The sequence below is a fragment of the Varanus komodoensis genome, unplaced genomic scaffold (assembly GCF_004798865.1).
Source record: "Varanus komodoensis strain SLA01 unplaced genomic scaffold, ASM479886v1 scaffold20_1, whole genome shotgun sequence".
In the NCBI taxonomy this organism is placed as follows: Eukaryota; Metazoa; Chordata; class Lepidosauria; order Squamata; family Varanidae; genus Varanus; species Varanus komodoensis.
Window position 1 is genome coordinate 8,811,773 of NW_025335587.1, and position 16,300 is coordinate 8,828,072.

The following is a 16,300-nucleotide window of genomic DNA, read 5'->3' on the forward strand; positions in this document are numbered from 1 at the left end:
ACAGAAACGTATTAGACTTTCTAGATACCATGAACTTATATTGCATTTGAATTTGTTCCGTGGAATCCTTTAGCAAGTGATTGCTGTCCTTTTGAAAATGTTACATTTCCTCAGAATTCAAATGGTAGTATTATTGTTCAGAGAGTAGCCTTAATTCATACAGTAGCCCTGAGTTGTGGAATGTCATCTTAAATATGGTTGCATGAATTGCCTAAAATGGCTGTCATACCTTTCTTCTCACTTAGACGCTAACTAAAGACAGAACAGAAGTTTCATCTTTATCATTATGCTTTAGTATGCCATAGTACCACTTTCTCTATGTATTTGGTCATTGTCATTATTATTATTATTAACCATATTTATATCCCTCCTTGTTGCATTTAAAAGAACTCAAGGCAGCTTACATAATTCTCACAATCTTATCCTCACAATCTTGTGATATAAGTTGGTTTGAGAGCCTGTGATGGGCCCAAAGCCACCCAGTGAGCTCCATGCTGAGTGATCAGGTCCCCAGATTCCCTGAGACCTAGTCTCCTGCCACTGATTATGAAAGAATGGGTTACCTTGCCAACACAGAAAGCTGACTGCATTCACCTTGAAGGAATATAAGGTGCATACCGAAATTCTGCTAAATGCCCTTAGGCAAGCTACTAGCTCTTAGCCTCAGTCCCCTTCCCAGGGTGGAGATACTAGGCTGCTTCATGTGAACAAAATAATGTATTTAAATTAAAGTGAAGCCAGGAAGCATAGTTTGTTGGAGGGAAAAATAACAGCTCATAGTTTATTGAAGGGTTGGTTTGCCCTCCACCAAGCCATGTCACCTAGGTTTGGATAACATAAGCTGTACCCAGGTACTGATTATAGAATTCATGCCCTGCAAGCACTATGATTTAAATAAGGCATAGTAGCATATTTGGATTGTGCAAGCCATATTCATAACTGGCCTACTTGTAGGGTTGTTGTAGGGGTTATTGAAAAGTAGCTTAGAGATTACTTCCATCGTATTAATTGACTTTTTCATGATGGACTTATCCACACTAGTATAGTGTAATGGCTAGTACAGTGCCACCAGCTATTGCTGGAAATATTATTTAGTTGGAAGTTCTCCACACAAGAAGCAAAAACAACACAGCATGCTGTGCTGCAAAATACAGTGGCAGCATGGTGATGCTTTCATGAGGAGGATATTTCTAGGCTCCTGCACATGCTGATGACATATATGCCGATACTTAGATAAACATATGTAAAGCACATCAGTCAATTAGGGAAATAGTAATGTAAACACTAATTGTTATTATGACCAAATTCTTGTGGAACAAATGTAGCCATGTTATGCCATTCCATTGCACAACTAGGACTTTAAAAATATTTAACTATTTGCGCCGAACAAACAGATGACATGACTTATACCCATCAAAGTATATATGGGTATAAGTACTCATATATACTTTGGATATGTGCATAAGGATTTATACACATTCTTTTCTTTGTCTTGGGGTATTTAAAATAGCATTGCTTTCCTCTTGTAGTCTTCACTTGTGACTTTCTGGCATGTGTGAATTACCTATCCTGGACTCCTCAAAGCAGCATTCCTAAAATTTATCTGGAGGCATGTTTAATATTCATTTCTCACTTATAAAAGAAAAAAAATGTAAATGTTGGTTTACATGAAAGCAAATTAATTCAAAAATAGGATTCTTCCACTGAGCTGAAAAAGCAGTATAAACAAAGACTGCAAGAGTACCATCATTACGTTATTGCCCATTTATAGCTCAAAATAAAACTGGTCCCAATGTGCAAACCAGAATTATGCAGAATGTCAATTAAATCAACTGTAATCTCCCAAATACATTTTTTATTGCTGGATTCATTAGAAAGGCTCTTAAGGTAATGAATAGTTGTCACTTTTACCAAGGACTGCTGGCTCCTTTATAAATGATGACCACTAAAAATGCAGAAAAGACATTTTAAAATCTGGCTGCATTTAAGCTCTGCTCCTATACTTGATGTGCTATAGAATTCAATATGACTTGATGTACTATGAAGAATGATACATAGAATATTTGTTGCCTAACTTGGGATGTATACATATAGGAGATTTTTTTTCCCAGCAAAGGGTATCTTTAAAATAATTAGAGGTGCAATACATTTGAACTATGTTCATCCAAATCCAAAAACGTACTCTTTATAACATATTCTGTTTTCTTTCCTATAGCAAGTCCACATGCAACACCATCGACTCTTCATTTTCCAACATCACCCATCATTCAACAGCCTGGGCCATACTTCTCTCACCCAGCAATCCGCTATCATCCTCAGGAGACTTTGAAAGAGTTTGTCCAACTTGTCTGCCCCGACGCTGGTCAGCAGGCTGGACAGGTGGGGTTCCTAAATGTAAGGAAGCCATTTCTATTTCTTCAGATGTTTTTATTCTGATGTCAAATAACCATGGGATTTTTCATACTGATAAAAATAAGGCCTCAGTTATTGTCTGTTCCAAAAAACAAACTGACTCTAGGGTGTGATTCAGTCAAAACCAGCTGATGATGGGTAGAGTTAGCTTAATGCTATATTAAAGTTGTTTTATGGTGACTGGCTGATGCTATTGGTTTTGCATGCTAAAATATTGCTGATTTTGAGTCAGATGTAAAAGCAGCTTTAATGCCATTTAAATAACTAGCATTAGTTTCTAGGTACAATATCTTATCATATATAAGACTCTGAATCAGGACAGGCTATTATGCCAGTAACAGCTCCCAGAAGCAATGCTGGTCAATGCTATTTCATGGCCTATGGTTCTGAAAAAAATGGAGCAGGGTACAGCTAGAATGCATTTCCCATAAAGGAGTTGGAGGAGATACACTGACATGCTGGGGGAGTATTCTGAAGACATGCAAGCCCATTCTAGGTCTAAATGCCTAATGTGTAGTGTTAGCATTTTACAATAGGGCAGACAAAATAGTCAGATCCCGATGTCCTACTTGCCAAGTACAGAATTGCCACCAGAGGTCCATCCAATCACTTTATATAAGTTCATTTTGTGCACTGTGACAGATGGACACACAGGAACATGGAGTCCAGCTGTCACAAACTGACAACTCCAGGTAAGTCCATACATGGCTGTGGTGTGAAGGGTACATGTACAGTGGAATATAAAGATACGTCTTGCATTTATGTACCCTCCATCACCTGTACCTCAGGGCAAAACTTTAATACTCTCTAGCACTGACTGGCTTATGTTCCAACAAAGGTGAATGGATCACATGAGTGGAGTCTACTGGTATGTAGGCCCCAGTTCTCAAGTGATTCTGTGATAGTTTTGTAAACCATTGGGAAATGGTTTACAAACCCCCAAAGCTTGTGTACATCTTATTAAAGCTTGGTAGTTATTCAACCAATCAAAATGGAGGGGTAGGAATTTAGTCAATTAACCAGTCAAATATTGGACATCTGCTGTTAAATATTGGTCAGGTATATACAAACCATTAATTTATGAGTATATTATCAACAGACAGAAATATAATATTTGCAAAAATGACTGTCTTCAGTCTAGAAGATTTCACTGTATAAAACATCTGGGCCTCATTCAGATATAACATAAGCTTTGTTTTAGCTTTATCAGAATGAGGTCCAGGCTTGTGCGTTTCCCCTGATCCACTGCAGCTATGAGGAGGGCTGGAGTTTTTCCTTTCATTTTAATTTAGGTATTGTTAGGATTAGGATTTGACCACAATTTATTATGTATTTGAAACACTCCTTTGACTTTGGGGAGTCTCTGTCTTCACAAGGTGACTTACAATATTACAAGGACATTTACTTAGAAATATCAGTGAAACACAGAAACATACACATACTATTAGCAGTAGCAGTATGTAGTTTAACCCCAAATGCAGAAACCAATATGTCTGCAAGAGGTTGTGTATGTGTGTTTAAGCCAGCTATGATCCTATGTATGAGCTTGAGATCCTATGTATGAGCTACTCCCTCACTGAGAATGGCCTGCCCCTATTACCCGCCAGGGGCATTGATGCTAATCTTAATGTGTGGATACCATTTCTGGACAAGAACTGAGACATTAGGGGTCATATACCATCAGCAACCTGAGAGAGTGGCCAGTTACCAAAGTGGGTAGAGGCACTGCTGGCATATGCCCAACCCTCATTTTCAAACCCATTTTCTGGCAAACAGTTGAATATTCTCAATGGCTGCCAGAACATGGTGGCTTAAATAAGTTGGGGTGGGGGGGGGGAGTTCGAGTGATTACATGAGCCAGATCATACTCCCCCACCCTGCTCACACACATTCCATCCCAGGCCCTCCTTTCTCAGCTGACCCATGTAGATCAGCTAGGGATGCATTTTCCCTGCCCAGTGGTGGACTTTCTCAGAGATGGGCAGGGCTGAAGGCTTATTTGTGATCTGTGGCAATATTAAGCCCTTTCCCTTCTCTCAGCACCAGACCGAGGGAAAAGGCTGATGTATGATCTATTGCTGATTGGAAATACAACCCCGCCCCCACCCCAATGCTGAGGGAGGCTCCTTCACTAAGCAGGGAAAATTGTGTATTTCTCCTCAGAAGCTGATAAGAGACAATACTTTTTGCCTGGCAAGGAGGTAAAACAGCTGTTAGGCCAGAGATTAGCTATGATTAATTAAGAGTACAAACAAAGGGTATGAATCTTGTGGTTGCACCAGGCAAGAAGAAGATGTGCATGAGCTCAAGGCTCTCTAATGGGGTTTATCACTGCTTTGGAACAAGACCTGTATGAAGCAGAGACACTGTTGAGTAGCCTCTGTGTTCTTCTGATGTATACCACTCTGATTAATGACTAGATGCTTCCTCTATTTTCCTTTGCCTAGACATTGCCTTTCAATCCTATTTAGAGATAGCAGCACTTCAACACATGTTCAGCATGAAAAAACTGAGCATGTGCCTGAAATGAGCAAGACTGGAAATGTGAAGCCCTCATATTTTCCAGGCAGTGAATGCCAGTCCTAAAATGAGGGACATGTGCATATATGCCCCTAACATGTTCAGGGATTGAAAAAGATTGCTTATTCCTGCCATCAGAAAAAGATTGCTTACTCCTGCTTTCACTTACATAAAGTCATTCTTTACTTCATGAAATATTTGATCATGGTCAAACAATAGGCAGTCGTTTGGTAGCCAAACTGACAATATTTGACTGGTTGGTTGACTGAGTTTCCAGCCTTAAAGTTAGTGTTAGACCCTTATGTGTGATCTCAACTTCTAATTCATCCTTAGCAAGACTTTCACCAGCCATTCCCAAAAATTATTATTCGAATTTGTGTTTCTGACCCCAGTACTTCCAAGGTTAACAAAATACAGAGACCTTATAATTTTTATTAATTATTTTGTTAGAAAGAAGAGTAAGAAACAGCTGTTTCAGATCAGCCACATTCACTTAATATTTTTTAATGATTTCTTATGGCACTTTAGATTAAGTTGACCGGTACTTGAACTCAAGAAGATAAAAGTACAGTTTCTTATAGTTTGTTATTCCTAAGAGCTGTTATCTAGTTTTCCTTATCTCTGACAAATTAAAGAGTGTTCCAAGTTTTTGGTTAGGCAATCTCAGGTTGTTGTTTTTCTTAAATAAACTTAATAATTATCTTCAGGTTATTGGAATAACATTCCATTTGTATGCAGAAATGATTAACTCTGTATGCAACCTTATCTACAATAATGCTTGGTATCTTGCAAATGGTAAGGCACTTAATTGAAGAGTAATGATTGCTATACTTGTTTTTAGCCTTTACATTTCTGCTATGGATTGTTCTCCCAGTATATGGTAGTTTTTAGCACTCAAATTGTTACCTGTTCCTTTTAAAAAATACATTCTTGTCAGGCTTTAGTCCAGAGTTGAATCCAAAGAATCACAAGCAGAAAAGTAGCCATTAGCTACTGTTCCTCCTCAGTTTATTTCTGTTATAGAAATAATAGGTAGTTTCTGTGGCAGTTCTCATCCTTCTGCTTATGCAATAGATTCTTCAAGATCAGGCATAAGTTGAATGAAATCTGGATTTACACAGCACATTTATTAGAGAGTAAGTCCCATTGGACTTAGTAGAACTTCTGAATAGACTTGCTTAGGATTGCACTATTATTTCCCTTTTCACACACTTCTCTCTAATGCAAGGTACAAAACAGCTTTTGGATCTGATCCAACGTATTTCTGATTCTGTATGTCTAGCAATTAGACATTTTAAATAGTATCCATAGTGTGCTTTAAAATGTATGTGCTGTTGCGATATTAATGCAGGGGGTTTTTTTCTTGCTTAGCTTATCCTGAATTGTGTGCGCTGTTATAAACTGATAAACATTAAATGCAGTAAGAACAAAGAGGCCCAATTATAAGAAGAAATATGTAAGAAAAATAAGATATCTACATCAAAAGAACAAGTTATGCTCACAGATAATTTATTCCAAGTTCAAAGTTATTATATTTACCCTGATGCATTTATTTAATAGATTTGTATACTGCTTTTCGACTGAAGTCCACAGTTGGATCCACAATTGTAATGGATCCACTAACTGTACATTAACAATCACAGTTCAGCAGAACAGGAACAAACATCTGGTAGTGTGTCTTTCCCTTTCATATATAAAATTCATGAAGCTTATGAGCAATAGTAATGCTACATTCTAAATTCTCATATGAAATGAGAATCTTCAGTCTGACCAATGTTAAAAATAGCCAGTGGATTCAAGTAGTCAAACATGATCTTCTATTATGCTGAATCTGTCCCTTCCGTAAGCACTTAACAATATAAGTATTGTCTGAACTTAAAATTTTGTGACTTATTTCTGAACACACAATAGTCTTGCAAAACCCATGAGTAACTGCATCCCTTGAAGTTAGCAAGACTTCTCAGATGAATCAATGTTTCTTTTTTCCAGTATCAGCCACCTTTTGAAAATAGCATTCTTCAGAATCCTGAGCCTAAACATTCTCAACTATGTGTATTTTCTGCATTTGAAAATAAGTGTTTTATTTTTGTGCTTTTAATTTACAAAAATTAACAAAATACTATTTGGAATATTTTCAGTTAAAAGTACCTGGTTCATTCACAAATTGTTCTGCATTCAGCTGATCAACTAAATGTTTGTACCATCATGTAGCACTAAATACTTTAAACAAAGCAGATCAAAAGTTCTAGAAGAATTCTAAAAACATTAGAACTCTATATAATGCCTATGAGAATGAACAATGGGAATTCAAAATGAATCCTGAGACTTGATTTCTTCTAAAAATGCCAAGTACCTGCTTCATTTTTCCAGCCATTTAAATCCCTATCTTAGTAATGCAGAGTGTATAAAATAATACTGTACTTTTCAGCCCAGACTTTAGCTCTTGTGAGTAAAGTGGTTTGAAAATTGTAGACTAAGTGTATAATGCTATGCATGTTTTGACAGACAAAACCCTCCTACAGTTCTCAGGATCCATTCTGCTAACTGCTGGTTGGGACATCCTGGGAATGTCAGACTTTTTTCTGCCTAAATGTGCATAGGATTATGCCCTAAGTGATTTAAATTCAGTTCATTTTAGAATTCTGTGTAGTGACTGCTGCAGCCTTTACAGGCATGCCCAAGGTCCCAGTGAACAATAGAATTAACAGCAAAAGCATACTTTTACTGAAGGTATGCTGTATGCATAGACTTTTCCTGAAGTTCTGTATTGACCTTTCCCTCAGTTTGGCCAGGAAGGAAATGAAAAGGAAAAAAATGAGAATTTTTCTGAATCACAGAGCTTCTAGAATTACATTATTATGTGCTACATTTTAATTGACTTATTTATTTCTTATGCTTTTGAAACAGAATGTTAAGAGTGGTTTTAGGTTCTACTCTTCCACATAAACTAACTGCTAGATAAACAATACAGAAGTACATCAAGGTGCAAGGCTTGACGTGTACAAAAACAAAGCCCAAAATCTTCCACCTTGCCCCAGCCATTGTTTTTCTGTCTAACCTAGCATAGGCCTGTAGCCTTGGAATAATTTAGTACGGACTGTGATGTATATTCTACATTATAATGAACTTCATGGGATTATTTGTATTTTAGAATGTGAGATATCTTGTGGGAGAACATAAGAAGAGCCCTGCTGGATCAGGCCAAGGTTTCAGCCAGTCCAGCGTTCTGTTCACACAATGGCCAACCAGCTGCACTCAGCATCCCTCAAGCAGCATATGGCTGCAGCAGCACCATTCAGACCAAGCTCCCCAGCAGCACTCATCCACAAATCTGCATAAATAACTAAAGATGTTGCTCCTGTTTTTTGAACTGTTGTTCCTTCATCAGAGTAACAGAGGGAGTGATTTCCACCAAGTATCCTTTCTTTTTGCAGCTCCCTGTGCTACGTTCTGCACTACTCTCCGTGACTCTCACAACCTCCAGGAATACATTTTCAAGGAGCTGCAAAGGGAAGGGGAGATAGAAAAATCCAGTTATATTACCTCTGGTCTGTTCATAGGAGGGAAGTCTGGATACCTGTAGATTTAATTTATCTTCAGCGCACCCTCTCTCTCTCTCTCTCTCTCTCTCTCCCCCTGTGTGTGTGTGTGTTTCTGTTTAGCATTGAGCAATTACAGGGTTATACCATAAGTGTTTATACCACTCTCTTATTCCCAGAGGCATTTAACAGTTAACTTTCCTTATGTATTTGGCAGCCCAATGGCAGCAGCCAAGGCAAGGTGCACAATCCATTCCTTCCTACTCCAATGTTGCCACCACCACCTCCGCCACCAATGGCCAGGCCTGTGCCTCTGCCAGTGCCAGACACAAAGCCTCCCACCACGTCGACAGATGGAGGTGCCAGCTCTCCCACTTCACCAAGTAAGTACACTGTAAATGGGCAGCAAAGGGCTGGTGCATATTTGCAGCTTTATCGGCTATTCCTGTACCATGGAGCAGAAATGCAACAAAAATAGTCCAGCCAATAATCTCACCTATTTTGCACATCACAGCTGCAGAAACCATGAAAACACCAAAAATCTAGGATTGATTAGTTTTGCATCAAAATCAGGAAAGACTCCTCAAATCACATTTTGTCAGATATAAATTTTCTTCTAGTTACCTTGCAGTAGAGATCTAGGCATGAGCATCACCTATTGGAATTCCTGCTAACAGAAATTCATCAAACCTTACAAGGATCAGGATTGAGCAACGGATAGTAACCCATATCCCGAAGGTTATTGGGGCTTCCACATGACATGCTAAACTGTGTTTATCCTTTTCTTGTATTTTGTGACATAATCACCTCCTGTCTGCTGTTTCCTGCAAGGAAAGATGGTGGTATGTGAAGTCTGAGATAAATCTGTGGAACAGAACTTCCAGTTGTGTGGCTGCTTGTGCAGGAGGAATGTTGGAAGCTTGGAGCCAGCATGTGCTGGAGCTGCCAGGTCTTCCCACTTCACAGCAGTTCAGCTTTCCTTTTCAGGAGCCTTTGGTTCAGTCACAGAGCAAAGCCTTCCTGTGCTGTGGAGCTTAATGATGATGTAAAAGGACAATACTATTCCAAGGATTCTGCTAGCCCACCCATAGGGGCCAGTGTTTGGAATAAATATTTTCAGCCACATTGGTCCAAAATGACCTTCGACTACCAATTTCCTCTCACTGATAATTACGGACTCATCTGACCACACCCCAGATCCTCTCTCTGTCTCAGAATAGGAGAGGTACCTACAGACTCTTGGGAATACAGGCTCTGTACCTAACTCCTGACCCTTAATTTTTTTGTTGGGAGAGCAACAGCAGGCTTCACTGTCCTTGTAGATCCAGCTCTTGTAGATCTGCCTGGAACCAAGACCCACTAACTGCTGTTATACTTACTTCCAAGGAGATGTGTAGAAGATGCACTGTAAATGGGAGGCAGGGTCAGTTCCAACATGCAAAGTATCAGGAGCAACTTAAAGCTACACAGGATAAACCTTCTTTGATTGAAGACTACAAATCAGATTGGGTCAGAAAAACAAAATAGAACCTACGTCTGAATGAACATGCCCAAGTTCTTCCACTGAGGCTCAGTAATGCCTATCCCCTGTAACCTCGTTGTCTGGATGCAGGATTTTGTGGTTGCAGTGAAGATTAGCTGCGGTGTTAGACCCTTACTTGCAGATCCACTTCTTGTTCATTCTGCAAAAGCACTGCTAGAGAGACCTGAGTCTGGAAACTTCCCCAAATACAATGAGTTGTGTATGACCAGTCAGTGAGTTTACAGTTGAACAACAATATGAAAGACTTCATCTTTTGAAGTCAGGTGTTCTGTGCTTTGTGGCATATTGGGTCTCAAATGTGCTTAGAGCCAAATGTGTGATTAATGATATTTCACAGACTTGATTGATATTTTTGTTCCTGAGTGGTGTCAATAACACATGAACAATAGGTGTAAAGAGATTTGCTTAAATGGAGATAACAAGCAGGAGTAGGAGAGTCATGTTAGTTTAGGTTTGTTGTAAAAGCTTATCTAACTGGAAGATCTTATTTATTTATTTATTTATTTATTTATTTATTTATTTATTTATTTATTTATATTAAAACATTTCTATGCCACCCCATTCGCCGAAGCCTCGGGGCAGCAGATCTTGTCATACTGGTCTGTGTGGGAGAACTCTAGGTACATACTATCTGGTTTAAATATGGTTATATTTGCCTGTGACCAACCATAGGTGTAAACCAGCTGCTTGCAAAAGTAATGAGATTGTGCTACTATGATGTTTTTTTATGAATTTGGTACACTGCGTTAAAAAAGAGGAAAATATAATAACATCAACATCTTTGCATAGAAAACATAAAACAAAATAAAAATATTGCATCGAGAAAACCCAGATTATGCATGAATAAAAATAATTTTCTATGACCTGCATAAGTTAAGCGTATTGTCACATCGTTCATAATCTTGTTCTGTTTGTCCTAACTATTGAGGCAAGAGCTCAAGCTCTCAAAATTCTGCTGCTTGTTAGCTACCTTTTCTTGCTTTAAACTCTCATCAAGCAGATTTTGAAATCTTCTACCACAGCTGTTACAGGCTACAATTCTTAATTTAAAAAATGAAAGCTGAGATTTTGAGATTGATGAATTCTGTAGTCCATTTCAAATTCCAAACCTGGGGTCTCTTGGAATCTGAAGTAGGAAAACTAGCAGCTCTGTATTTATCCAGGAACCTACAGATAGGAATTTACCAAAACTACAAACCAGAATCAAGCAGGAGGGGAAATTAAAATCAAGTGAGCTTTGGTGGCAAATAATCAAACTTGAGTTTCTCCTAGAGACACACTGCTTGTCTCTTGGAACAATATGATTCTCTTCCACATCTATAAAATGCTGCTGAGCTTTCGTTTCCTTTATGTAGGCTTCAGTTCTTGAATCACTTTGCTGTCACAAGCCTATTTGCTAACATTTACAGCATGCTTTATGTTAGAAAGTATAGCTCCAGTACAAAACTGTGTATTTCAGATGTTTTCTGTCATCTTTTCTTGTTTGCATCTTACTAGAACTTCTGAAGTGGTTTAAATGGTTGCACCAGTCATATCAGAACAGTGTAGCTATTCATATTATGCCTTTGTAAGTATCTTTCTTTTTGAGAAGAAGAAACTGCACAATGCATTATATTACTGCTGCATGGAATTCTGCTTTGCCAGCATTCATCCTTGTTGACTCTACATTTCTTTGAGAGTAAATAAGTCTCTCAGAAAAGTAAGGAATTTTAAGACTGCCCTTCGTGCCACAAAAAAATTTAAAAAAATCATATTGAAGGAATTGCATATAGCTCTCACCTTGTTCATAACAAGTTGGATTTTCTAAGTCAATATTGTCCACTCTGACAGTTCAAAACTCTAGAAGGTCTTGGGGGTAGGGGGGACCTGTTCCTGGCTGTACTAACTAGAATTGTTTAACCCCAGAGTTGCAACCAATTTTATCTCAGATGTTATAGTACATGCATCAAATAGATGCTCTTCCACTGTTTTCTGTCTTGTGCATAACATAAAGAAAGTTGGGTTGTATAGAACATAGGTCTCATATAAAGAGAAAATTGATATATTTCTTTTGCACCATGGTGGAACCTCTGCTGTGTATCTGTTGACTATCTCACATAGCTTAGAAGGGAAAATATACATGGTTTGTATACACGGTCTCTAACTTTAAATAATAATTAAATGTCTTACTTTAGACCACTATTCATTGGGAGTACTATAAAATAAGTAACTCTTTCAGTTTTATCTCTTACTGGTATGTAAATTACTAGAATGGCATATAGGAGCCAGTGGGTCAATGGGCACTTGCCAGCAGTTTTGTGCTAGGATATTGGAGTGTCTAACTTCTTTCTCTGCATTGTTTTTATTTCTCGATTTTCCTTCAGAAAGGTTGTGATTTTGCTGCCCAAATTCAGTTTTATATGTCCGTTCAGTTTGGACTGAATGTCTGTTCAAGTAAACTGGTGCTGAAGAGGTTACTTTGTTAGGGCTATATCATCTAAAACTTCTTGTTTTTCATGTATATTTTCTTGATGGAGGGGCTAATGTGATTGGACATGCATAGTTATGACTGCAGCTTACATTTAGAAATTGGGGATATAAGTTAAGAATAGACTTTGAAAGTTGATATGTTAACTTATTCTGCTATGTGGAGCTAGATAGCAATGTTTTTTAATTTGTATTAAAACAAACCTTATGGATCCTTGACAACCATCCTTCATGAAGCATTTTGAACACTACAAGTAAGAATTTGGAGGGGATTGCCCATCCCAACTCCAGCCCTGCTAGCTGTCATGTACTCTTGTGAAAAACTTCATTGCAGTTGACTCTATAGAACAGGGGTCCTCAGACTTTTTAAACTGGGGGCCAGTTCACTGTCCCTCAGACTGTTGGGGTGCCAGACTCGAGGGGAGAGACTGGCCTGATTACGGGTGTGCTCGGGGTGGGGGAGACTGGTGCGATCACAGGTGTGTTCGTGCAGGGAAGGTGGGCGCTATCACAGCCATCTCCCCCCTGAGCATGATCGCGGCCATCCCCTCTCAGCACAACAGTGATTGCGCCTGTCTTTCCTGCACGAGTGCGTCCATGATTGCAGCCATCTCCCCACTGAGTACACCTGTGCCGGCTAAAAGCTTTTGGACTCACTCGGAGGTCATTTGCCTCAAGCAAGTTGAAAAGCTCTGAGGCGGGCCAGATAAATCAGCATGGTAGGCCAGATCCGGCCTGCAGGCCATAGCTTGAGGACCCATGCTATAGAAGATATCATGGCACTGTGTTCTACTAGCATGGAATTGTGGATAATGCTGTGCCATCTCTCACAGCTGAGAGAAGGCACCTTGCTTTTCCGATGCTGGGTAGATGTACCTCCAGGCATGACCCTTCAGATGTTCTTGGACTTAGACTCCCACCAGCATCACCCAGCATGTCCTGACATCAGGAATGATGAGTTTGAATCCAACAACTGGAAAGTTCCAATTTCCTGCAGCTGGAAGGAAGAGTAGGAAGTTGTGTTCTGCTAGATCTATTTGTCTATCTAACCTTGCGTGTTATGTTGTGACTGGCAGAAAGACTCAATGGTCTTAGGCAGAAGTTTATCATATTACCTGCAATAAGCTGTGGGAGCTATCAGTGGTATCATGCACAAACCACTTCTCGTATAGAACATCATGTGCCTTAATTGTTGGGGTCTTTAAAAAAAGTAATTCCATTGAAATTCATTGTTTAAAGGGGCATTAACTGTTGGCTATCTGCCTGGTAGTACTCTGACAAAAACCTCAGACAAACTCATGTAGTTTCCCAACTACTGCCTACTGACAGTTCTAATCAGACTGTATTAGTTCACTAGCTGCCTCTGATACTTGGCCCGCTGCTTTGATGAGAGTAGGATCAGCCTCCTAATATCAGCAACTCTATTAGTAAGAAGCTGGCATAATGACCAAGGTTCTAATCTTCTTCAAATGGAGGATTTTCCATTTCTTGGAATTTATTTCTACTTCTTTAGGATTTAACAAAATCTGTTTGTTTTCTTTCACAGTTTATGAATGTGTAAATCACATTATCACTTGATAATTACCCTGAACAATATCATACACAAACTTGTTCTTGCTGAATTCTTCATGTTTTGTGAACTGAGGTGTGTAGAAAATGTTCAGTTGAGTCTTAGTTAATGCACTGAATATTTGAATTTGATGGCTGAAAAGTGGTAATAAAGGAATGCTGATCAAAAATAAAAGCATTACTTTCAAAGCAATCCTAACTCCTAGAACCACCAGCTAAAGAATTACCATGGGGCAGAAATGCCCCCCTACCACCTATTCAATATAGCTACTGAATACCCAGAATGGAGGGTTCCAAGGAGAAGACAGGGGCAGCCCATGAGCTCATTTCAAACACCCTTCATTTTCCAGAAAGGCCCCTAAATGCTTCCTTTCCATAACACCATTCTCTAAGTGATATAGACACTTTTCTTCTTGTTTAAACTGACAGAAGGGCAACAAATAGAACTGGCCCTCCAATAATGAAAGGAAATATGTCTGTACCCTGCCTGCCTGCTCTGGCTGGTGCAAACCACGAAAGATTTGGAAGAGGTAGATGACCTGCCTGTTCACTCCTTGCAGCCATTTACGCTGCCTAGTGCAGCGAATCCAGTTTAGGACTCTGGTTTTATTATATAGCTCTCCTGTTATAACAAATGGAATTCATGGAATGTATGTGGCTTCCTCCTCCTCAGTCTTCTGCAAAGGGGAAGCCACAAGTCACGGCAGCATGGTCAGTAGCCCTATAGAATGCCAACTCATTTATATAAATTTCCACTCGCCACACACATCTGAACTTAATTGCATTCTATTTGTTGATCATTTTACTTTATCAGCTCTGTAGTGCAGTGATTCAGGATTTGTTAAGTCCTGTAACATGGAACTTGAATTCTGAAATGAATTGATAGCACTTAAGTGCTAAAGAACTGATGGCACTCAAATGAATGTGAACCATACATTAAATGTAGTTTAAAATCCTATTCAAGATAGTACCTTTGTTCTTAAGAATGAGTTCAGTTCTTGCAAGTCTAGAGCTTATTACATGTGAGCTGTTGTATGAAATGAACTGTCTGAAAGACAAAAGTAGTTTAAATGAACTTGGAGTGCCTTCCTCCATATATACAACATCATCTCAGCTTGTGTTGGAAAGAAAGACTGTTTTGTATTGCCTAATTATGTTCATATTTATTTCTCCATCAGTCAGAATCCAGTAGTCCCAATTCATATTCTTGACCTTACAACATCGCCTCATTTCTGTGTTCAACATTTGTTTAGGTGGCTCTGAGATCGGTGTTGTTTTTGGTGTTGTTTGTCTGTGATCTAGTGCTGCTTCCTGAACGCATGTGTCCCTTCCCTTCACAGCCTACTCGACACCCAGCACCTCCCCTGCAAACCGATTCGTCAGTGTTGGACCACGGGATCCAAGCTTTGTAAATATCCCTCAACAGACACAGGTGGGAAGCTTTCAACTTCTGCTTTGTATGCCATGCTACTTGTTAACTCTTTGGTGTATCTTAGTGTTGCTTTGGCAAGTGACTTGCGTCTTTCCACCAGTCAGTTCATCCTCATGGTCTGAGTAACAAAAGTGAAATGTCAAGTCTAGCATTTGTCTGTTCATATTTGTTTAGGAAAGGTCTTGTGACAATAGTGCTCATCATGTTTATATATCTCATTACACATACCTATTTCCTCTGTAGCACGGTTAGGCCATGATATGTAGGCCCGCAGGACCAGTGTTCCCCTAGGAATCTTTCTCACTGCCCTACCTCTCCCACATTTTTTAATCAATAGCACTTCTTTAGTGCTTGTTTGTTTGTTTTTACTAGCAGCTAGGATTGCTATGAAATCTACTGGTGGTGCTGAAAACTGTGGGACTGAGTATAACTTTTCAGCCTTACACTCAGTCTTTTGGGAAGTTTTATTTGTCCTTGGTGACTAGCCACACCTATGGCAGCAATTTTCTGGTGGCACTCAGGACAGTTTCTAACATTGCCAAATATGTCCACAGACTCCAAAGATGTCCTGTTCCAGCTTTATAACCTTGTTTTTCAAAGTCTTCTGTTGCAAGTCATGGCCTTTCACAAGGGAAATTGAGAATGTACAGTGGCACCTGGGTTCACAAACTTAATTCATTCCACGATTCTGGTCATGACCCAAATTGGTCGCGAACCAAGTCAAATTCCCCCATAAGGTTCAATGTAAATAAGGTTAATCCATTCTGACCCCTATGAACATGGTTGCGAACCGATTTTGGTCATGAACCAAGTCAAATT

General features: G+C 39.2%; 1 protein-coding gene across 4 annotated transcripts in view; it reads left to right on the plus strand.

Moving 5' to 3' along the window:
- Window positions 1-16,300, plus strand: part of NFIA (nuclear factor I A) — a 407,074-nt gene that overhangs the window by 342,622 nt on the left and 48,152 nt on the right. For 2 of the 4 annotated variants that reach the window (XM_044430438.1, XM_044430440.1), the window contains exons 8-10: window positions 2,216-2,394; window positions 8,689-8,854; window positions 15,390-15,481. In XM_044430438.1, the coding sequence (XP_044286373.1) occupies window positions 2,216-2,394; window positions 8,689-8,854; window positions 15,390-15,481 (437 nt within the window). The remainder of the gene's footprint in view (window positions 1-2,215; window positions 2,395-8,688; window positions 8,855-15,389; window positions 15,482-16,300) is intronic. The other 2 variants (XM_044430437.1, XM_044430439.1) reach the window with 2 other exon arrangements.